This window comes from Pseudophryne corroboree, chromosome 1, assembly GCF_028390025.1.
Source record: "Pseudophryne corroboree isolate aPseCor3 chromosome 1, aPseCor3.hap2, whole genome shotgun sequence".
Taxonomy (NCBI): domain Eukaryota; kingdom Metazoa; phylum Chordata; class Amphibia; order Anura; family Myobatrachidae; genus Pseudophryne; species Pseudophryne corroboree.
The window spans coordinates 887,943,267-887,966,342 of NC_086444.1; the positions used below are offsets into that span (position 1 = coordinate 887,943,267).

Here is a 23,076-nt window from a genome sequence, read left to right on the forward strand (position 1 = left end):
TACTGCAGCACCAACTTACAAAACTGAGCTCCTGTGCTGGGAGGCGGGGTGATATAGGAGGCGGCGCTGTGCATTCTGGGAACAGTCAAAGCTTTGAGCCTGTTGGTGCCTCGGATCAAGATCCTATTCTACCCCATTGTCCAATCCTTGTGGAGCCCAGTGTACCCCGCAGCAGAAAAATAAAAAAGATTTTAAAGCTCAAATCTATATCCTATGCTGTTTATACAGAGACATCTCACAAATAACGGATTACAATGATAGAAAGTAAAATGAAATCCACCTAAATTAACGTAATAATCAGCCAATGCTAACTACTGTGACAGAAGCCTCCGCATTCCATAGAGAGGAGGCTTCTGCACATGTAGTTTTATATGTCTGTCAACCCCAGGTAAGTATAAGAAAAACACCCTTGAGCTGCATGGTAAGACTCATCCTACACAGCTTTATTTGCAACGGATGGTTCCTGCTTAGCAAGGACTGTGCCAGATCATCTTCTGCATGTATTTCATAAAAATACAAAAGGCATGGGCTGCAGATGGAGGGCTCTTATTTTGGTCACTTCTACCCCTTTCATACCTCATTGCCAGGCAGCACCTGGGATTTTGTACACGGATCAAACCCAGGTGCAACTCGGCTGAGACCCCTTTTAGACTAGTGGCCCAACCGGCTTATTGCCGGGTCGATGACATCACCGCAGACACGTGCCGATTATCTCCAAGTGGCGGCTCTTCAATTGCCGTGAACGGGTTCCGGGTCGCATTGACCCAGCTAACCAGTTCACATTGCACTGCGACCCAGGTTGAACCTGTGTTCAACCATGCTCACTACCCAGGTTGAAATGGCGGGTCACTGGACCCGGGTTATTTCAACTGGACCCTTTCAGACTGCACAAAAACCCGGGTTGTTGCGCGTTCACTTGCAATAATCCGGGTTATTGCTGGCAGTCTGAAAGGGGTATTACAGTAGTTGCAATAGCCTTACTAAGAAAAGACTGGTGTACGTTATACCTGATCATACATGGGCAGCGACAGTATCATTATACTGACATCATTACTCACGGATTATAACAGGCCACAATATTAAAGTATTTATTGATAAACCTGTTTATTATGATATATAATACTAATTATACATTACATATCTCTGGTTACAAGCTTTTTAGTCATTATGCTAAACTTACCCCAGAAGAACTCTATCAACTGCAACATTGGTGGATGATGAGATGAGAAGCTTCCAGTGAGATGAACCAGGATCTTTGGCAGGATCATGGCTTTCAAATAGCTGAACTAAGAACAATACTACCACCGCCAGTAGGTAACTTTTTCCAGAACCAAAAACTCCTGAAATACACAAGTATAGTATTTACATTTGGAGCTCTATTGCAGAACATTAAAGTGTTACTGTGGCTTTTACAGGCAGACTTGCAGGTGACAGCTTACTTCCGTTTCATCATGACCCTCGTTTGCATTTTACGTGTGATTCTACTATGCACATTACCAAGCAATTAAGTGGTGCCTAGCAATGAGTGATGCACAAAAAGGGAACTCTGCACAAAGTAAGTACATCAGTTCCTTTCCAAATGACTAAACACCAAATTTGACCTGTAAAATCAGTGTTTTTTTGAGAATATTTGCATGATATTTAAAATCAAGAGTTACATTCTCTCTTTTTAGTGTGTGCAATCTATGAGTGAAAATATAAGACAGGTTTAATACTGAAAAGAGGCAGAATTCTATACAGTTCTTCATAACCCAAACATGTTCTCTTACCGTGGATGATTGTGATGGGAGCAGTCTGTTGTTTCTGGTGTCCATCACAGCCGGCCATCATATGTGCTATTTGTAGTAATGCTTTTCCTTGGTCTTCATTCAAACAGAATTGTTTAATCGTCTCCATTGCTAAACTCAGCACATAGTTGTAATCAGGAACCTCACACTTGTTGGGGACTCTGGCAGTAATGGCAGGTGATTTGAACTTCCCTCTAGAAATCTTATTAACTTTCTCAGTTTCAGCGGACCTGGAGCAAGGCAAATGCATCCAGACATCTAAATTTACTGATCACTTTTATAAATATGCTGATGAAACTGCTAATACGAAACGGGATACAAATGAAACTAAATTACAGGTTGAGTATCCCATATCCAAATATTCCGAAATACGGAATATTCCGAAATACGGACTTTTTTTGAGTGAGAGTGAGAAACCTTTGTTTTTTGATGGCTCAATGTACACAAACTTTGTTTAATACACAAAGTTATTAAAAATATTGTATTAAATGACGTTCAGGCTGTGTATATAAGGTGTATATGGAACATAAATGAATTGTGTGAATGTACACACACTTTGGTTAATGCACAAAGTTAGAAAAAATATTTGCTAAAATGACCTTCAGGCTGTGTGTATAAGGTGTATATGAAACATAAATACATTCTGTGCTTAGATTTAGGTCCCATCACCATGATATCTCATTATAGTATGCAATTATTCCAAAATACGGAAAAATCCGATATCCAAAATACCTCTGGTCCCAAGCATTTTGGATAAGGGATACTCAACCTGTAATTTGAAATAGTAAAACGTAATTCATCATAAGATATGTGAATGTATAGGTTGTAGAAACAGTTGCTACTTCTGTCAGTCAGGGGTGGCTGCCTTTTGCCATCTAGTTGGTCATGCAGTCCTGTAACTGCGGCATTACTTACATTGCCAGGAGATGAGGCATGAGAGGTAGTGTGGTTGGGTTAAAGTGCTCCTGTATGTTTCTCGATGTTGTCAGCTCTGTGCTTGCATTACACACTAGCAGTGCATGGACGACCACTGCAAAAAAATAAAACGGAGGTTTGGACGATAATTTCAAAACCAATGTTGTGTTTATCTTTAAATTGCAATACACTAGTGGAGAGATTGGGGTGTTGGAAGCAATTTATAGCGTGGGAATTTATTTATTTCCTGTAATGCATTTGACCACAATGAGCAACAGCCAAGGGAGTACTACTGCTTTGAGACAGATAGGTTCCTGTTATTTGAGCGTCATCCTCCACAAAATACAAATGAAGACTAATATAAAAAAAAAAGCTGTCATCTCACAAGTGCCATGTGTTCCCATGTCACCAGAACTCACAAAATCACCAGGGGCAATGTCTCACCTCTCTCCCACACCTCGTCGGTGCTACAGGAAGAATTTTGCAGTTTTCTCTATATACTGAATGATATTTAAATTCAAGTAAGTTTTACTATGCATTTGTTTGGTGGCTTAGTGGGGACTGAAGTAAATCTGATGACAATGTGGTACTGGAGGTTACCTCTATACCTAACAGTTTATTGGGGAGGCCAGGACAGCAGCCAAAGCAGAGCAATGGCAACTAGAGGCAAAGCATAAGTCCCAGATACATGCAGCAGAGCAGCGACGCCTGACGGGCTGGGGGAACAGGAATCATGGAAGGCGGGCATATCCGTTAAATGACAGCACCCCCATTTCCCACACTGGGGTGGCAAAGTAAACCTTTCCTGCCATACCACTCCAACCCTCATAATAAGCCAAAGATCCCACGAGACTTGAGCCAATTTATGATTAAAGTAGGCTGTCAGTAAATAACAATAAAACATTCCTTGTGCAGTGCCAATGTTTACCTTTATTCACCTTTAAAGCTTCAATGATGGAGCCTCAGAGCTGAAATCCCTGATCTTGTAATACTGCATGTGTTTATGTTTACACTACATTACCCTAACACGTATATATATTCTTCATTTTAATTTTCTGTAACGTTCTTCGTCTCAGCACACATTTACTGATTGATGCTGAGCAAGTGAGTGCAATCTACTGAATGAGTACATAAGGACAGACCAGTGCATTAGTTGTGCATCGTCATCTGATAACCTACATAAATATGTAACTATTCATATTTCCACTTTAACAAAGAACAAAACTATAGAAATATTTAACAATGATCGCATCTAAATGACAAACATTTTTGTTATCTATATAGGTTTGGGCACCTACTATTTGACGGCCAGTTGGAAGGGCTATATCCATTCAAAGGACAAATCTCTATATCATTGTTAGAGGATGGACCAAAGAACACACTGCACGCAATGAATGTATCCAGTGAATCGAAGTTTAAGGTCTTGGAAACAACCCACAGATCATCTAAAGAAATGATACAGTGAGTCACAAATACTGTAGTATAATTATGAATCAGAATCAAGATGACAGATTAACAAGTTAAAATAAATGGAAATGTTCTTGTAAGAAAGTCTTATACAGGTCAGACCACTGAACTTGTAGGCTACACTAAGGGGTGTGATACACTGACATTAATACCTAAAAAAATAACATTCACTTACACAATTATAAAGTAATGTCATGGTTTCTGTCCATACATATGTACAGTGCATCCGGAAAGTATTCACAGCGCTTCATTTTTTCCACATGTTACAGCCTTATTCCAAAATGGAATAATAAGAATTTACTCACCGGTAATTCTATTTCTCGTAGTCCGTAGTGGATGCTGGGGACTCCGTAAGGACCATGGGGAATAGCGGGCTCCGCAGGAGACTGGGCACTCTAAAGAAAGATTTAGTACTATCTGGTGTGCACTGGCTCCTCCCTCTATGCCCCTCCTCCAGACCTCAGTTAAGGAAACTGTGCCCGGAAGAGCTGACATTACAAGGAAAGGATTTTGGAATCCAGGGTAAGACTCATATCAGCCACACCAATCATACTGTACAACTTGTGATAAACTTACCCAGTTAACAGTATGAACAACAACTGAGCATCACTCAACCGATGCTACATAACCATAACCCTTTGTTAAGCAATAACTATATACACGTATTGCAGAAAGTCCGCACTTGGGACGGACGCCCAGCATCCACTACGGACTACGAGAAATAGAATTACCGGTGAGTAAATTCTTATTTTCTCTAACGTCCTAGTGGATGCTGGGGACTCCGTAAGGACCATGGGGATTATACCAAAGCTCCCAAACGGGCGGGAGAGTACGGATGACTCTGCAGCACCGAATGGGCAAACACCAGGTCCTCCTCAGCCAGGGTATCAAACTTGTAGAACTTTGCAAATGTGTTTGAACCCGACCAAGTAGCAGCTCGGCAAAGCTGTAATGCCGAGACCCCTCGGGTAGCCGCCCAAGAAGAGCCCACCTTCCTTGTGGAATGGGCTTTCACTGATTTTGGATGCGGCAATCCAGCCGCAGAATGAGCCTGCTGAATCGTGTTACAGATCCAGCGAGCAATGGTTTGCTTTGAAGCAGGAGCACCCAGCTTGTTGGATGCATACAGGATAAACAGCGAGTCAGTTTTCCTGACTCCAGCCGTCCTGGCAACATAGATCTTCAAAGCCCCGACTACATCAAGCAACTTGGAATCCTCCAAGTCACGAGTAGCCGCAGGCACCACAATGGGTTGGTTCAAATGAAAAGATGACACCACCTTTGGCAGAAACTGCGGACGAGTTCGCAATTCTGCCCTATCCATATGGAAAACCAGATAGGGGCTTTTACATGACAAAGCCGCCAATTCTGACACACGTCTAGCTGAGGCTAGGGCCAACAGCATGACCACTTTCCACGTGAGATACTTTAGCTCCACTGTCTTAAGTGGCTCAAACCAGTGGGATTTCAGGAAAGCCAAGACCACGTTAAGATCCCAAGGTGCCACTGGTGGCACAAAAGGAGGCTGAATATGCAGCACTCCTTTAACAAACGTCTGAACCTCAGGCAGTGAAGCCAGTTCTTTTTGAAAGAAAATGGATAGGGCCGAAATCTGGACCTTTATGGACCCTAATTTTAGGCCCATAGTCACACCTGACTGTAGGAAGTGCAGGAATCGACCTAGCTGGAATTCCTCTGTAGGGGCCTTCCTGGCCTCACACCAAGCAACATATTTTCGCCATATACGCTGATAATGTTTTGCTGTCACGTCCTTCCTAGCCTTTATCAGCGTAGGAATAACTGCATCCGGAATGCCCTTTCATGCTAGGATCCGGCGTTCAACCGCCATGCCATCAAACGCAGCCGCGGTAAGTCTTGGACCAGACAGGGCCCTTGTTGCAACAGGTCCTGTCTGAGAGGCAGAGGCCATGGGTCCTCTGTGAGCATTTCTTGCAGTTCCGGGTACCAAGTCCTTCATGGCCAATCCGGAACAATGAGTATTGTTCTCACTCCTCTTTTTCTTACAATTCTCAGCACCTTTGGTATGAGAGGAAGAGGAGGAAACACACAGACCGACTGGAACACCCACGGTGTTACTAGTGCGTCCACAGCTATCGCCTGAGGGTCCCTTGACCTGGCGCAATACCATTTTAGCTTTTTGTCGAGGCGGGACGCCATCATGTCCACCTGTGGCAGTTCCCGTCGATTTGCAATCTGCGTGAAGACTTCTTGGTGAAGTCCCCACTCTCCCGGGTGGAGGTCGTGCCTGCTAAGGAAGTCTACTTCCCAGTTGTCCACTCCCGGAATGAACACTGCTGACAGTGTGCTTACGTGATTCTCCGCCCAGCGAAGAATTCTGGTGGCTTCTACCATCGCCACCCTGCTCCTTGTGCCGCCTTGGCGGTTTACATGAGCCACTGCGGTGATATTGTCTGACTGGATCAGAACCGGTTGGTCGCGAAGCAGGGTCTCCGCTTGACTTAGGGTGTTGTATATGGCCCTTAGTTCCAGGATATTGATGTGAAGGCAAGTCTCCTGCCTTGACCACAGCCCTTGGAAATTTCTTCCCTGTGTGACTGCCCCCCACCCTCGGAGGCTTGCATCCGTGGTCACCAGGACCCAGTCCTGAATGCCGAATCTGCGACCTTCGAGAAGGTGAGCACTCTGCAGTCACCACAGGAGAGACACCCTTGCTCTGGGGGATAGGGTGATTAACCGATGCATCCGAAGATGTGATCCGGACCACTTGTCCAGTAAGTCCCATTGGAAGGTATGGAACCTGCCGCAGGGAATAGCCTCGTATGATGCCACCCTCCTTCCCAGGACTCGAGTGCAGTGATGCACTGACACCTGTTTTAGTTTTAATAGATTCCTGACCAGTGTCACGAGCTCCTGAGCTCTCTCTATCAGGAGATAAACCTTTTTCTGGTCTGTGTCTAGGATCATGCCCAGAAGAGGCAGATGAGCTGTAAGAACCAACTGCGACTTTGGGATATATAGAATCCAGCCGTGTTGCCGTTTCACTTCCGGAGAAAGCGATACGCTGTTCAGCAACTGCTCTCTTGATCTCGCTTTTATGAGGAGATCGTCCAAGTACGTGATAATAGTGACACCTTGCTTCCGCAGGAGCACCATCATTTCCGCCATTACCTTGGTAAATATTCTCAAGGCCGTGGAGAGACCAACCGGCCACGTCAGAAATTGGTAATGACAATTCTGTACTGCAATTCTGAGGTACGCCTGATTAGGTGGATAAATGGGGACACGAAGGTATGCATCCCTTTTGCCCCGAGACACCATAAAATCTCCCCCTTTTTTAGGCTTGCAATGACCGCTCTTAGCGATTTCATCTTGCACTTGAACCTTTCCAGGTATATGTTCAGGGATTTTAAATTCAATATGGGTCTGACCGAACCTTCCGGTTTCGGGACTACAACCTGGTGGAATAATAACCCCCTCCTTGTCGAAGGAAGGGAACCTTGACCACCACCTGTTGAAAATACAACTTGTGAATTGCAGTTAACCCTGTTACCCTCTCGCAGGGGGAAGCCGGCAGGGCCGTCAGTGAGGAGGCATCTTCTCCAAATCCAGCTTGTAACCCGGAGACACAACATCTATTGCCCAGGGATCTAATAGGGAGTGAACCCACTTGTGGCTGAACTTACGAAAGCATGCCCCCAACCGGGCCTAGCTCCGCCTGTGGAGCTCCAGCGACATTCGGTGGATTTTTGCAGAGTTCGGGGAGGACTTCCCTGGGAACTAGCTGTTCCATTGCTTATTCTACAGGACACGTCAAGCAGAAATCGACATAGCTTTGACTCTAGGACCCAGTATACTCCTGTCTCTTTGGGCATGTTATATATATATATATATATATATATATATACCTATCTCTTAAGACAGCATCTTCAATATATATATATCTCTATATATACATATATATATATATATATATATCTATATGCATACTAGGGTCTCAATCTCTGCTGATAAGGTACCTGTCCACGCTGCCACCGTGCTATAAACCCATGCCGACACAATCGCCGGTCCGAGTAGCGTACTAGAATGTGCACGCTATCTGCAGGATTCCTGAGAATAGCTAGTGCTACCTTCTGTGCAAACATGATACCCTAGGGCAAGATTCCCATCACATCCTGGCCCTAGTGGGGAAAGGATACTGCCTGAGAATTTTTTTGTGGGAAGCTGCAGTCTCTTATCTGGAGATTCCCGCTCTTTTTCCTCATGAGAGGAGGGAAATTTACCTCAGCTTTCTTCCCCTTAACATGTGTACCCTTGTGTCAGGGACAAATGAGTCATCAGTGATATGCAAATCATCTTTTATTACAATAATCATATATTGAATACCTTTCAGCCATTTTGGCTGTAACTTTGCATTATCGTAGTCGACACTGGAGTCAAACTCTGTGTCGATATCAGTGTTTATTATTTTGGATAGTGAGTATTGTGAGACTCTGAAGGTCTCTGTGACATAGGGACAGACATGGGTAGATTTCCTGTCTGTTCTCTAATCTTTTGTGCAATAAATTCACCTCAGCACTTACACATATCCAAACAGGTGTCGGCGTTGTCGACGGAGACACCCTCTCACACACATATTTGCCCTATCTCCTCCTTAGGGGAGCCTTTTACAAAAGACATGTCGACACACACGTACCGACACACCACACACACAGGGGATGCTCTATTTGAAGACAGTTCCCCCACAAGGCCCTTTGGAGAGACAGAGAGAGAGTATGCCAGCACACACCCTAGCGCTATATGACCCAGGAATCACACAGTAACTTAGTGTTAACCCAGTAGCTGCTGTATATATTGTTTTTGCACCAAATTTATATGCCCCCCTCTCTTTTTACCCTCTTCTATTGCAGGGGAGAGCCTGGGGAGCTTCTCTCAGCGAATCTGTGGAGAGAAAATGGCGCTGGTGAGTGCTGAGGAAGAAGGCCCCGCCCCCTCAGCGGCGGGCTTCTGTCCCGTTTCTGTGTAAAAATAATGGCGGGGGCTCGTACATATATACAGTGCCTGACTTTATATATGTATAATTTTGCCAAAAGGTATCTTAATTGCTGCCCAGGGCGCCCCCCCCCCCCCTGCGCCCTACAGTGACCGGAGTGTGCGGGTGTGCTGTGGGAGCAATGGCGCACAGCTGCAGTGCTGTGCGCTACCTTAAGTGAAGACAGGAGTCTTCTGCCGCCGATTTCGATGTCTTCTTGCTTCTGCTGCTTCTGGCTCTGCGAGGGGGACGGCGGCGCGGCTCCGGGAACGGACGATCAAGGTTAGGTACCTGTGTTCGATCCCTCTGGAGCTAATGGTGTCCAGTAGCCTAAGAAGCACAACTTAGCTGCAGTGAGTAGGTTTGCTTCTCTCCCCTCAGTCCCACGTAGCAGAGAGTCTGTTGCCAGCAGAAGCTCTCTGAAAATAAAAAACCTGACAAAGGACTTCCGGTGGGCGGACCCCCTGCTGGCCGCATTTTAAAGGAGCTCTCCGTCCCCTGTTGCCCGAGTGACACCTAACGGGTTAAACACCGGGATCTGAGCCCCAAAATCTACACCAGGGGCCAGCGGAGATAGTGGTGGGCAAGAGGGGACCACCTCCCCGGCTCCCCACCGCCTCTATCCCCGGAGTTCGAGCGCCAGCTGTGGCGCATGCTGCCAGCGGCCGCCATATTGGAAGTGGCCGAGCACCCTGACCCTTACCTTCCCGGCCTGGCTCTCTGCTCCCTGCCCGAGACGGACGTCGATACCGGGCACGTCTAGCTCCCTGCACCTCCGAGCTCCGTGACACTGCTGCTGGCGGCGAGGAGGGTGACGCCGCAAGTGTCCGCCTGGAGTGGAGACGCGGCCTGGAGACGGGTGAGTGCGCCACACTAGGCCCCACACACTGCCGCCATTAACAGAGGCCCGCACACGTCACACTGCACCTCCGCAGCTTGCAGCCAAAAGGTGCCTGGAGATAGCCACTATAAGCAGGGGCACTGAACCAGTCTTCCCCCACTGATTTGCCCCGCCTGGCACCACAGTGATCCCAGGAACAACAGGCTTCTTGGCCTGTACCTCACGAGCCCCAGACATCAGAAACTCCACAACAGCAAGGGTGGCGGACTGTATCTCAGCCAACTTGATCCAATTCAGCAAGTCAGGACCCGTTCTACACATCCTTTATCGGGACCCCTGACCACAGGCTACATTACACAGATCCTGCAGTAAGCTAACATTATCTAGACAAGGGTCGTGGTGATCTAACATACCAATAAAAGTGGTTACGCACCCTCACTTCCTCCCTGCAGGGCAGGTTATTTGAAATCACCTATTTTCTGTATCGTGCGACCACCACGCTTATATGGATAAATACGTGGCCAAACCTCAAAGAGGGGGGCGCGGCACTGCACCGGCAAAAACCAAAGACACCAGGGCATCTGCCTCGGTCTCTAATAACTCACCGCCCTCGTCCCCTAATGCCAACGTCTTGGATGGCGTACCAGACCCCAATAGATACACTATGGACGCGGTGGCCAGAGCACAGGAAATCTCTGACATACTCTCGCCACTGCTGGACAAGAAACTCGCAGGACTGAAAGACGCCATTGATTCCACCATGACGCAGTTAAAAGAACATAGCTCACGACTGGATGAAGTCGAACAACGGGTCTCAAATCTGGAAGACGATCTGACCACCGCCCGCTCCGTCATCGACTCTCAAACGTCTACCATCTCCGCGATACAGGAAAAGCTAGAAGATTTGGAAAATCGTAACCGTCGAAATAATCTTCGCATGATTGGCTTACCGGAATCAGTCAGACCTAAAGAATTGCTAGCTTTGGTCTCCTCTTGGCTACCACTCGAGCTGGGTTGCCTGGCGGATGGGGAGTCCTTAGCGATTGAGCGGGCGCACCGAATTGGTCCTGACTCCCAGACAGATCGCAGGAGACCTAGACCGGTAATATTCAAGTTCCTCAACTACCCAGATAAAGTCAAAGTGATGGATGCATACCGCAAAGCCAGAGAGCTTTCCTTTCATGGAGAAAAGCTGCTTTTGTTTCAGGACTTCTCCTATAATGTGGCCATGAAAAGGAGGGAATTATCTCCCACTTGCAAGATCCTGTTTGACGAGGGCATTCAATTCGCTCTACTCTACCCGGCGAAGCTCCGCGTTCAACATAACGGCAAGACGTATCTATTTGACACATCTTCAGAAGCAAAGACTTTTGCAGAATCCTTACGACAACACTCCTCTCCTGCCTCCAAAGACAGAGACTGATATCGAACTTCATCATAGAATTAATGCATATATCATCTCCCTTATGGAGGTCGTTCTCGGTAATGTATGGCTGATCACTAATACTCTGTATGTTCTGCTTATTACAGTACTATTTGCTTTTGATATTGGAAAATGCGGGGCCCTTCCGCCCCTTCTCTCCTTTTCCTCTCTGTTCATCTTTTTGCCCCTCCCTTTCCCACCCCTCCCTTCCCCCCTCCCCCCTCCCTTTCATCCTCCATCTGATCAGAACTTTACTACTAGGTTTAGACCACTGTTATGGGTTCAAAAAAATTTGGAAAATGGACTTACTGTATCAACCTGGTTACAGATACTTCTAATGTAAATGTTTTGGCACAGTGTTACCACCCCTATTGATGGTTGGGTTTCCCTATTTGCTGGGACATGGGGAGCCCCACGGTATATCTTATTTCTCTAACGTCCTAGTGGATGCTGGGAACTCCGTAAGGACCATGGGGAATAGCGGGCTCCGAAGGAGGCTGGGCACTCTAGAAAGATCTTAGACTACCTGGTGTGCACTGGCTCCTCCCACTATGACCCTCCTCCAAGCCTCAGTTAGATTTCGTGCCCGGCCGAGGTTGGATGCACACTAGGGGCTCTCCTGAGCTCTTAGAAAGTAATAGTCTTAGATTTTTTTATTTTCAGTGAGACCTGCTGGCAACAGGCTCACTGCAGCGAGGGACTAAGGGGAGAAGAAGCGAACTCGCCTGCTTGCAGCCGGATTGGGCTTCTTAGGCTACTGGACACCATTAGCTCCAGAGGGATCGACCGCAGGCCCAGCCTTGATGTTCGGTCCCGGAGCCGCGCCGCCGTCCCCCTTACAGAGCCAGAAAGGGGCGCCCTGAGGTAGCAATAAAAACACCTTGGCTGGCTAAAATACCTCAATATATGGCCCCAGGGGCTATATATGAGGTAAATACCCCTGCCAGAATTCCATAAAAAACGGGAGAATAGGCCGCGAAAAAGGGGCGGAGCCTATCTCCTCAGCACACTGGCGCCATTTTCCCTCACAGCTCCGCTGGAAGGAAGCTCCCTAGCTCTCCCCTGCAGTCTACAAAGGGTTAATAAAGAGAGGGGGGGCACTAAATTTAGGCGCAGTATACATTATATATAAAAACAGCAGCTATAGGGGACATAACTCAGTTAGTCCTTGCATTATATAGCGCTCTGGTGTGTGCTGGCATACTCTCACTCTGTCCCCCCAAAGGGCTTTTGTGGGTCCTGTCCTCGTTTAGAGCATTCCCTGTGTGTCTGCGGTGTGTCGGTACGGCTGTGTCGACATGTTGAATGAGGAGGCTTATATGGTGACGGAACAGAGGCCGATATATGTGATGTCGCCCCCTGTGGGGCCGACACCAGAGTGGATAGATAGGTAAAAGGTATTAACCGACAGTGTCAACTCCTTACATAAAAGGGTGGATGACGTAACAGCTGTGGGACAGCCGGCTTCGCAGCCCACGCCTGCCCAGGCGTCTCAAAGGCCATCAGGGGCTCAAAAACGCCCGCTCTCTCAGATGGCAGACACAGATGTCGACACGGAGTCTGACTCCAGTGTCGACAAGGTGGAGACATATACACAATCCACTAGGAACATCCGTGACTTGATCCCGGCAAAAAAAAATGTGTTATACATTTCTGACTTTAACCCAAGCACCTCTATAAATGGGTTTTAGGTTTGGGGAGAAAAAACAGGCAGTGTTTTGTTCCCCCATCAGATGAATAAATGAAGTGTGTGAAAAGCGTGGGTTCCCCCGTTAAGAAACTGGTAATTTATAAAAAGTTACTGATGGCGTACCCTTTCCCGCCAGGAAGATAAGTTACGCTGGGAGATATCCCCTAGGGTGGATAAGGCGCTCACACGTTTGTCAAAAAAGGTGGCACTGCCGTCTTAGGATACGGCCACTTTAATAGGTACCTGTTGATAAAAAACAGGAGGCTATCCTGAAGTCTGTATTTACACACTCAGGTACTAGACTGAGACCTGCAGATAGTGCTGCTGCAGCGTGGTCGGTGACCCTGTCAAACAGGGATACTAGTTGGCAAACATAAAAACATATTAAAGACGTTGTCTTATATATGGGGGATGCACAGAGGGATATTTTGCCGGCTGGCATCCAAAATAAATGTAATGTCCATTCTGTCAGGAGGGTATTAGAGACCTGTCACTGGACAGGTGATGCTGACTTAAAAAGCGCATAGAGAGCCTTATAAGGGTGAGGAATTATTTGGGGATGGTCTCTGGGACCTCGTATCCACAGCAACTGCTGGGAAGAAATAATTTTACCTCAGGTTTCCTCACAGACAAAGGAACAGTCCTTTCGGCTTCAGAAAAGCAAGCGGGTCAAATGGCGCTTCCTTTCTGTACAGAGACAAGGGTAGAGGGAAAAAGCTGCACCAGTCAGCCTGTTCCCAGAATCAAGATTCTTCCCCCGCCTCCTGTGAGTACACACCATGACGCGGGTGCTCCACAGGTGTAGCCAGGTACGGTGGGGGGCCGTCTCAAAAATTTCAGCAATTAGTGGGCTCGCTCACAGGTGGATCCCTGTTTCTTTCAAGTAGTATTTCAGGGGTACAAGCTGGAATTCGAGATGTCTCCCCCCAGCCGTTTCCTAAAATATGCCTTGCTGACAACTCCCTCAGGCAGGGAGGCTGTGCTAGAGGCAATTAATAAGCGGTATTCCCAGCAGGTAATACTCAAGGTGCCCCTACTTCAACAAGGACGGGGTTACTATTCCACACGGGTTGGGGTACCGAAACCGCATGGTTCGGTGTAACCCATTTTATATTTAAAATCCTTGAACATAAAAAAATTCAAGTTCAAGATGGAATCGCTCAGGGCGGTTATTGCAAGCCTGGACGAGGGGGATTACATGGTATCCCGGGACATCAAGGATGCTTACCTGCATTTCCCCATTTACCATCCTCGCCAGGAGTACCTCAGATTTGTGGTACAGGATTACCATTACCAAGTCCAGACACTGCCGTTTGGACTGTACATGGCACCGAGGGTGTTTTATCAAGGTAATGGCCGAAATGATGATACTCCTTCGAAAAAAGGGAGTTGTAATTATCCCGTACTTGGACAATCTCGTTATAAGGGCGAGGTCCAAGGAGCAGTTGGTAGTCGGGGTAGCACTATTTTGGAAAGTGCTACAACAGCATAGTTGGATTCTAAACAGTCCAAAGTCACAGCTGGTTCCTATGACACGTCTACTGTTCCTGGGGATGGTTCTGGACATAAACCAGAAATAGTGTTTCTCCCGGAGGAGAAAGCCAAGGAGTTGTCATCTCTAGTCAGAGACCTCCTGAAACCAAAATAGGTAGCGGTGCATCATTGCACGCGAGTCCTGGGAAAAATGGTAGCTTCCTACGAAGCAATCCCATTAGGCAGGTTCCATACAAGAACTTTTCAGAGGGACCTGTTGGACAAGTGGTCCGGATCGCATCTTCCGATGCATAGGCTGATAACCCTGTCTCCAAGGACCAGGGTATCTCTACTGTGGTGGCTGCAGAGTGCCCATCTTCAAGAGGGCCGCAGGTTCGGCATACAGGACTAGGTCCTAGTGACCATGGATTCCAGCCTTTGAGGCTGGGGGGCAGTCACACAGGGAAGAAACTTCCAGGGACTTTGGTCAAGTCAGGTTATTTCCCTACACATAAATATTCTGGATCTGAGGGCCATTTACAATGCCCTGAGGCCAGCAAGGCCTCTGCTTCAAAACCAGCCGGTACTGATCCAATCAGATAACATCACGGCAGTCGCCCATGTAAACCAACAGGGCGGCACAAGAAGCAGGATGGCGATGGCAGAAGCCACAAGGATTCTCCGATAGGCGGAAAATCATGTGTTAGCACTGTCAGCAGTGTTCATTCCCGGAGTGGACAACTGGGAAGCAGATCTTCTCAACAGACACGACCTCCACCCGGGAGAATGGGGACTTCCTCCAGAAGTCTTCCAATAGGATTGTACACCATTGGGAAAGGCCACAGGTGGACATGATGGCGTCCCGCCTCAACAAAAAGCTATAAAAGATATTGCACCAGGTCAAGGGACCCTCAGGCGATAGCTATGGACGCTCTGGTAACACCGTGGGTGTACCAGTCGGTTTATGTGTTCTCCCCTCTGCCTCTCATACCAAAGGTACTGAGAATAATAAGAAGGCGAGGAGTAAGAACGATACTCGTGGATGGCCAAGAAGAGCTTGGTACCCAGAACTTCAAGAATTTATATCAGAGGACCCATGGCCTCTGCCACTCAGACAGGACCTGCGGCAGCAGGGGCCCTGTCTGTTCCAAGACTTACCGCGGCTGCGTTTGACGGCATGGCGGTTGAACGCCGGATCCTGAAGGAAAAGGGCATTCCGGAGGAAGTCATTCCTACGCTTACTAAAGCCAGGAAAGAGGTTACAGCAACTCATTATCACCGCATATGGCGAAAATATGTTGCATGGTGTGAGGCCGAAAGGGCCCCAACAGAGGAATTTCAACTAGGTCGATTTCTGCATTTCCTGCAAGCAGGAGTTAATATGGGCCTAAAACTAGGCTCCATTAAAGTACAGATCTCGGCTCTGTCGATTTTCTTTCAAAAAGAACTAGCTTCAGTACCTGAAGTTCAGATATTTATAAAAGGAGTGCTGCATAGTCAGCCCCCGTTTGTGCCTCCTGTGGCACCTTGGGATCTCAACGTGGTGTTGAGTTTCTTAAAATCACATTGGTTTGAACCACTAAAAACCGTGGATCTGAAATATCTCACGTGGAAGGTGGTTATGTTATTGGCCTTGGCTTCTGCCAGGCGAGTATCAGAATTGGCGGCTTTGTCTTGTAAAAGCCCTTATTTGATTTTCCATATGGATAGGGCAGAATTGAGGACTCGTCCCCAGTTTCTCCCAAAGGTGGTGTCAGCGTTTCACCTGAACCAGCCTATTGTGGTGCCTGCGGCTACTAGGGACTTGGAGGACTCCAAGTTGCTAGACGTTGTCAGGGCACTGAAAATATGTTTCCAGAACGGCTAGAGTCAGAAAATCTGACTCGCTGTTTATCCTATATGCACCTAACAAGCTGGGTGCTCCTGCTTCTAAGCAGACTATTGCTCGTTGGATTTGTAGTACAATTCAGCTTGCACATACTGTGGCAGGCCTGCCACAGCCAAAATCTGTCAATGCCCATTCCACAAGGAAGGTGGGCTCATCTTGGGCGGCTGCCCGAGGGGTCTCGGCTTTACAACTTTGCCGAGCAGCTACTTGGTCAGGGGCAAACACGTTTGCAAAATTCTACAAATTTGATACCCTGGCTGAGGAGGACCTGGAGTTCTCTCATTCGGTGCTGCAGAGTCATCCGCACTCTCCCGCCCGTTTGGGAGCTTTGGTATAATCCCCATGGTCCTTACGGAGTTCCCAGCATCCACTAGGACGTTAGAGAAAATAAGAATTTACTCACCGGTAATTCTATTTCTCGTAGTCCGTAGTGGATGCTGGGCGCCCATCCCAAGTGCGGTTTATCTGCATTACTTGTACATAGTTATTGTTAACTAAATCGGGTTATTGTTGAGCCATCTGTTGAGAGGCTCTATTGTTTCATACTGTTAACTGTGTTTCATATCACGAGTTGTACGGTGTGATTGGTGTGGCTGGTATGAGTCTTACCCGGGATTCAAAATCCTTACTTATTGTGTACGCTCGTCCGGGCACAGTACCTAACTGAGGCTTGGAGGAGGGTCATAGTGGGAGGAGCCAGTGCACACCAGGTAGTCTAAGATCTTTCTAGAGTGCCCAGCCTCCTTCGGAGCCCGCTATTCCCCATGGTCCTTACGGAGTTCCCAGCATCCACTACGGACTACGAGAAATAGAATTACCGGTGAGTAAATTCTTATTTGTTACCTCATATGTCTGACAGGACAGGTATAGGCTAGATCTGACATCTTTATGGCTGCCTCTTTAGAAATTAAGACGAAGCTAAAGTTCCTTACTTGGAACGTGGAGGGTCTTAATACTCCAATTAAACGAAAAAAGATATTACAACACCTTAAACGATTAAGACCCGATGTAGCAATGTTGCAAGAAACTCATTGGAAATCGGGGGACCCCAATGTGCTTAGAGATAACTGGATCCAGAGTTTTCATGCAGCATCCTTTACCTCTAAGAAACGAGGAGTAGTAATTATATTTCACAAGTCCCTTAGCTATAACATAATAGACACCTTGGAAGATGTAGAGGGTCGGTTCTTATTCATCAAAGCGCAAATAGAAGGGGAATACTACACTTTGGTGAACATATATGCACCGAATTCGGATCATAAAGCCTTCTTTTCAAACATTTACGTCCGACTCCAAGAATGGGCCGAGGGTAGCTTGGTTATTGGAGGCGATTTTAATTCCACATTACAACCATCCCTGGATAGGTCAGGTACTCTTAGCGGGCAGAACTACACTATACCAGCTTCTCTGCAATTCTTACTGTCATCCTTACACCTAGTAGACCCATGGCGACACCAACACCCCGTTAATCGGGAATACACTTTTTATTCTCATCCACATGCCACGTCTACTAGGATAGACTATTGGTTGCTCCCAGCGGGATTGCTCTCCAGGATATGCGATTCAAAGGTAGAAAATATCGCCATTTCTGACCACGCACCAACATGGTTCACACTCAAACTAGAATCCCCTAAGCAGACCTCCTTTAATTGGAGATTTCCCTCACATTTGTATACTTCCCCTGACTTTAAACTATATTTGGAGGCTAATTTCCTTAACTATGCCAATGACAACGCACAACACACAGATGACATTAACCTTTTCTGGTCTGCATCCAAGCCGGTGATACGGGGCTATATCATTGCATATGTGGCTGCTAAGCGCAAACGCCTAAATCAACGGTTCCGTGATCTCGGCCTGGCCCTGACAAATTCCTATGCAGCGTTGTTAGCTTCCCCGACGGAAGACAACTGCAGAATTTACATTGAGACAAAACATATTTACGACAACCTCTGTACAGAGAGAGCCCAATATGCTTTGGACTTTCAAAAACACAAGTACTTCAGATGGGGAAATAAAGCCGGCAAACTCTTGGCAAATGTAGTTCGCAGTCAGCGCCCTACTTCACACATTCTATCCCTCCAATCTGATGCTCAGCTGTCCTCTAACCCGACAACCATCGCTGATACCTTCTTGACTTATTACAAGGAACTATATACGGCTCCACCAGATGAATTATCAAATCTTACACCGATCCTACATCACACCAAAACTAAGGCTTCAAATGGGGGCGGCCTCTGATTCTAAATGTTTTAAATGCGGCATGGTAGATGCTGACATATACCACTGTCTGTGGAGCTGCCTAGAAGTACGTAAATTTTGGGACATAATACAAACCTTTATTAAAGACAAGCTACATCTCACCCTAGACACCTCCCCGGAGTGGGTCATCTGGGATATACACCCGACACCTTCTGCTTCCAAGATGTCGACTGGCCAACGCCTGTTATTAACTAAAATAGCAGCAGCAGGCAAGAAAACAATACTATCGCAATGGATAGCTACAGACTCCCTATCCTTAGCTTTATTCTTACCACGACTATCATATTTATTTCACATGGAGTGGTTGGAAATGCTAATTGACAAAGAAAACAAAATAAAGAGATTCTTTGATATATGGCTCCCCTACGTCCAGATGCTAGATGGTCCTGTTAAGATCCCCTTACGACAAGCAGTGACACACACTACATGGTATAATCTTGAAATGATAGATCAGGGACACCCACCCTTTTAAGAGGAGTTTCATAGGATACTCCATAACCCTGTTTGCATGATTGACCCTTTTGCTTTCTTTTTTCTGTACCACATGGTTTATACTGGCAGATTGCTGACCAGGGTGCAACTGTGTCCTTATACTATATACTAATGTATGTAATTGTTATACAGTTGACCAATAAAGTATTTGAAAAAAAAAAAAAACCTGACAAAATACTTTCTTTTCTAACAAGCTCAGGAGAGCCCACTAGGAGCACCCAGCTCTGGCCGGGCACAGATTCTAACTGAGGTCTGGAGGAGGGGCATAGAGGGAGGAGCCAGTGCACACCAGATAGTACTAAATCTTTCTTTAGAGTGCCCAGTCTCCTGCGGAGCCCGCTATTCCCCATGGTCCTTACGGAGTCCCCAGCATCCACTAGGACGTTAGAGAAAAATTCATTTTCCCCTCAAAATTCTACATTCATCACCAATTTGTCGAACCACCCTCATAATCAGGTATTACATGAAACTCAGCAAGACTCTCCTACAATCTGACTACCCATTGTAAGCATATTTAACAATTTAGAAGACAAACTTCATATGGGATCCAGTTAGCATACCGGCGTTCAGGATGCCAGCAGTCGGTAAACCAATGCCGGAATCCCGTCACTGGTTGGAATGCTGATACTGGAATCCCGACAATGGTTGGAATACTGATGCCGGAATCCCGACACTGGTTGGAATGCTGATACTGGAATCCCGACAATGGTTGGAATGCTGATGCCAGGATCCCAACATGGATCAATATGCCCGAGCTGGACTGCTTACTACCTGCATCCTTAATGTAAGCATGCTGGGGCCCTTTAGGGTCAGGCTGGGGGTGGGAGTGGATAGGTTTAGGCTGTGGGAAGGGGGCGTTAGGGTTAGGCACCACCAGGGAGGGTTAGTGTTAGGTTGCGGAGGATGGAGGGTTAGGTTTAAGCTGCAGGAAGGGGGGGTTAGGTTTAGGCACCACCGGGGAGGGCTAGGCTGTGGGAAGGGAGGGTTAGGGGGGTACAACGGGACTGTTAGCATAATTACCTTCTAGGTATCGGGATCCGGTGCATCGAGATGCCGATGTCTGTATTCTGACTGCCAGCATCCCGATACTATCCCCTTCATACACCTTAGAACAACTGCAGTGGAGTCATACCTTTGCTGTAAACAGAAGAAAGATCTTTCCTACTAAGCTTAAGATAAAGTTTGGTTTTTGATGCATCACAAAACTCTGAATCCGCATTCACAATTTTTGAAAACTTGCCAAACTGTCTTCTTGGTAAAGTAGCCATTCTCCTGTAAAAGACAAGGTGAGAGCAACATTTCCTTAGAGTCAAAGTACACTGGACCAACCCTCACATAAACATAATTGGCCTTCTATTTATCTTTTTGCAACATTTATTGTTTGCCTGATTCACTCCTAGAGGGACTGAACTTTATACTAGTAGAGTCAATGTTCACTCGTTACAAACCACCCTCTCAACTCCCATTACCTGAAAGATGTTACTGGTGAACATACACAGTTTGTCACATGTGGTACCAGATTACAAAGAGCAAATTTATCACCTGCCAAATATTATATTCTCCAGGAATCTTGATTCACTCAACAAGGTTCTCAATTTACAGAATGTCCCTGGTACAGTTCAGTTGCAAATCTAGAATCTTAAATTATACTGTTACTCCATAAACTGGGCAACATGTTTGTACTTCACCCATATTCTTATACAATTAATTATTTCACTAAGGGTACTAGGCATATTTCTGAGACAACTAAGGCAATTTAATAGAAGGTAAGTTTTTAAAAGTAAAACTGCAGTAATAATAATAATACAGGTTGAGTATCCCATATCCAAATATTCCGAAATACGGAATATTCCGAAATACGGACTTTTTTGAGCGAGAGTGAGATAGTGAAACATTTGTTTTCTGATGGCTCAATGTACACAAACTTTGTTTAATACACAAAGTTATTAAAAATATTGTATTAAATGACCTTCAGGCTGTGTGTATAAGGTGTATATGAAACATAAATGCATTCTGTGCTTAGATTTAGTTCCCATCACCATGATATCTCATTATGGTATGCAATTATTCCAAAATACGGAAAAATCCGATATCCAAAATACTTCTGGTCCCAAGCATTTTGGATAAGGGATACTCAACCTGTAATAATTTTATTTATACTGACCTTCAGGCTGTGTGCATAAGGTGTATATGAAACATAAATGAATTGTGTGACTGTACACAAACTTTGATTAATGCACAAAGTTATCAAAAATATTGGCTAAAATTACCTTCAGGTTGTGTGTATAAGGTGTATATGAAACAAATGCATTCTGTGCTTAGACTTAGGTCCCATCGCCATGATATCTCATTATGGTATGCAATTGTTCCAAACTATGGAAAAATCCAATATCCAAAATACTTCTGGTCCCAAGCATTTTGGATATGGGATACTCAACCTGTAATAATTTGCTTCACATAACATGTTACTGAATATGCAAAAGTAAATCTGGCGTTGGAACATAAGAGATTAACTATTTCAATAAGAACAAAATGCTAAAGTGTTCAGGACATAAATCACCAATAAAGCACATACCGTATAATAAGCTGGCTCTCCTCATACAGCTTTATATTCTGGCATCTGACATAGCTAGACAAGCTCTTCATATCCCCCAGGACAACTCTGGAGTCAGGTTTCATTCTCTCTGGATGTGTCCCCTTTACTTCATCCAGCCATTTAAAGAATTTACACTGATCAGCTTTAGAGGCATCACAAGTATAAAAGTAACGGCCCTGGAAAAAGAGATCAACCATTATAAGCATATAACATCTGTCAGAATACAAACACACTATACATATTATATTGCTGATTACAATGATTTATATACAAACAAGGTAAGGAGCCATTACAAATAATTCACAAAAACAAAAGTACATAAATATGTGGTCTGTTTAAATATAGAGGAAGTAAAACATTATGGGTGGAAGTCAAATGTTTGAACAGTCGGTTGACTCCCAACTGACTTTTCAAACATTTGAATCTCCCCCTATATGTATATACAAGAATTAGTATAGACAACAAGTTAGTACATGAAATCCAAGAGTAATAACAATAAATAATCAAGAAGAATATTTAATATTTCGTAGCAGGGTCAACGATAGTTTTGGGAAGTCTTATATCCATGTAAACTTTATTTTGGAATTATGTGTTTATATTTTCTCTTTTGGTATAATGGTCAGGGGGTCTTAGAGATACTTGTCGATTATACAAAGACTACTAGGTTGGCAAAGTTTAAAATTCTGTTCACTCTCCCAGCACCCACAGCTTAGGCTCTAAAGAGCCCATATTTAAATGGCTTATTATGTGTATATTCAGTACCAGCACTAAGGAGTTTTATTTTCAGAGCAACTGTGGCAAATCAGAGCACAATTTAATGTGACACTCAGACTGAATCATAACAAATTAAATTCTATGCTTCATAGAACCCTACACCCAGCTAGTGTGGGCAGAGAACACAACATAACAGCCACTTATTTTAGTCACTGCATTCAGTTACGTTCCTATCTTATCTACTGGCAATCTGTCACAGTGACGACATGATGTAGAAAACACATGAAACTATAAAAGTGGATACGAAGACACAGAGATGGCGCTACGTCTCACCTAACTACTTTGAATCCTTGATTTACACCCCCCTTCCACCCATTTCCGACTTCTACTAACCCCACCACCTCACACTTAGCACACATAAAACGTTAATGAGAGATAATGGACAATAGTTTTCCTTAATCTATGCTTTACAAAACAAGCATTTCTAATTTTACAAACCATTTAATTCCACCGCCCA

The 23,076-nt window shown here is 45.5% G+C and overlaps 1 protein-coding gene across 6 annotated transcripts in view; it reads right to left on the reverse strand.

Annotated features, from left to right (window-relative positions):
* Positions 1-23,076, reverse strand: part of ZGRF1 (zinc finger GRF-type containing 1) — a 363,865-nt gene that overhangs the window by 71,962 nt on the left and 268,827 nt on the right. For all 6 annotated transcript variants that reach the window (XM_063920146.1, XM_063920145.1, XM_063920142.1 and 3 more), the window contains exons 14-19: positions 21,825-22,021; positions 20,382-20,521; positions 4,001-4,147; positions 2,703-2,817; positions 1,770-2,017; positions 1,181-1,340 (exon numbers count right to left, since the gene is read on the reverse strand). In XM_063920146.1, the coding sequence (XP_063776216.1) occupies positions 1,181-1,340; positions 1,770-2,017; positions 2,703-2,817; positions 4,001-4,147; positions 20,382-20,521; positions 21,825-22,021 (1,007 nt within the window). The remainder of the gene's footprint in view (positions 1-1,180; positions 1,341-1,769; positions 2,018-2,702; positions 2,818-4,000; positions 4,148-20,381; positions 20,522-21,824; positions 22,022-23,076) is intronic.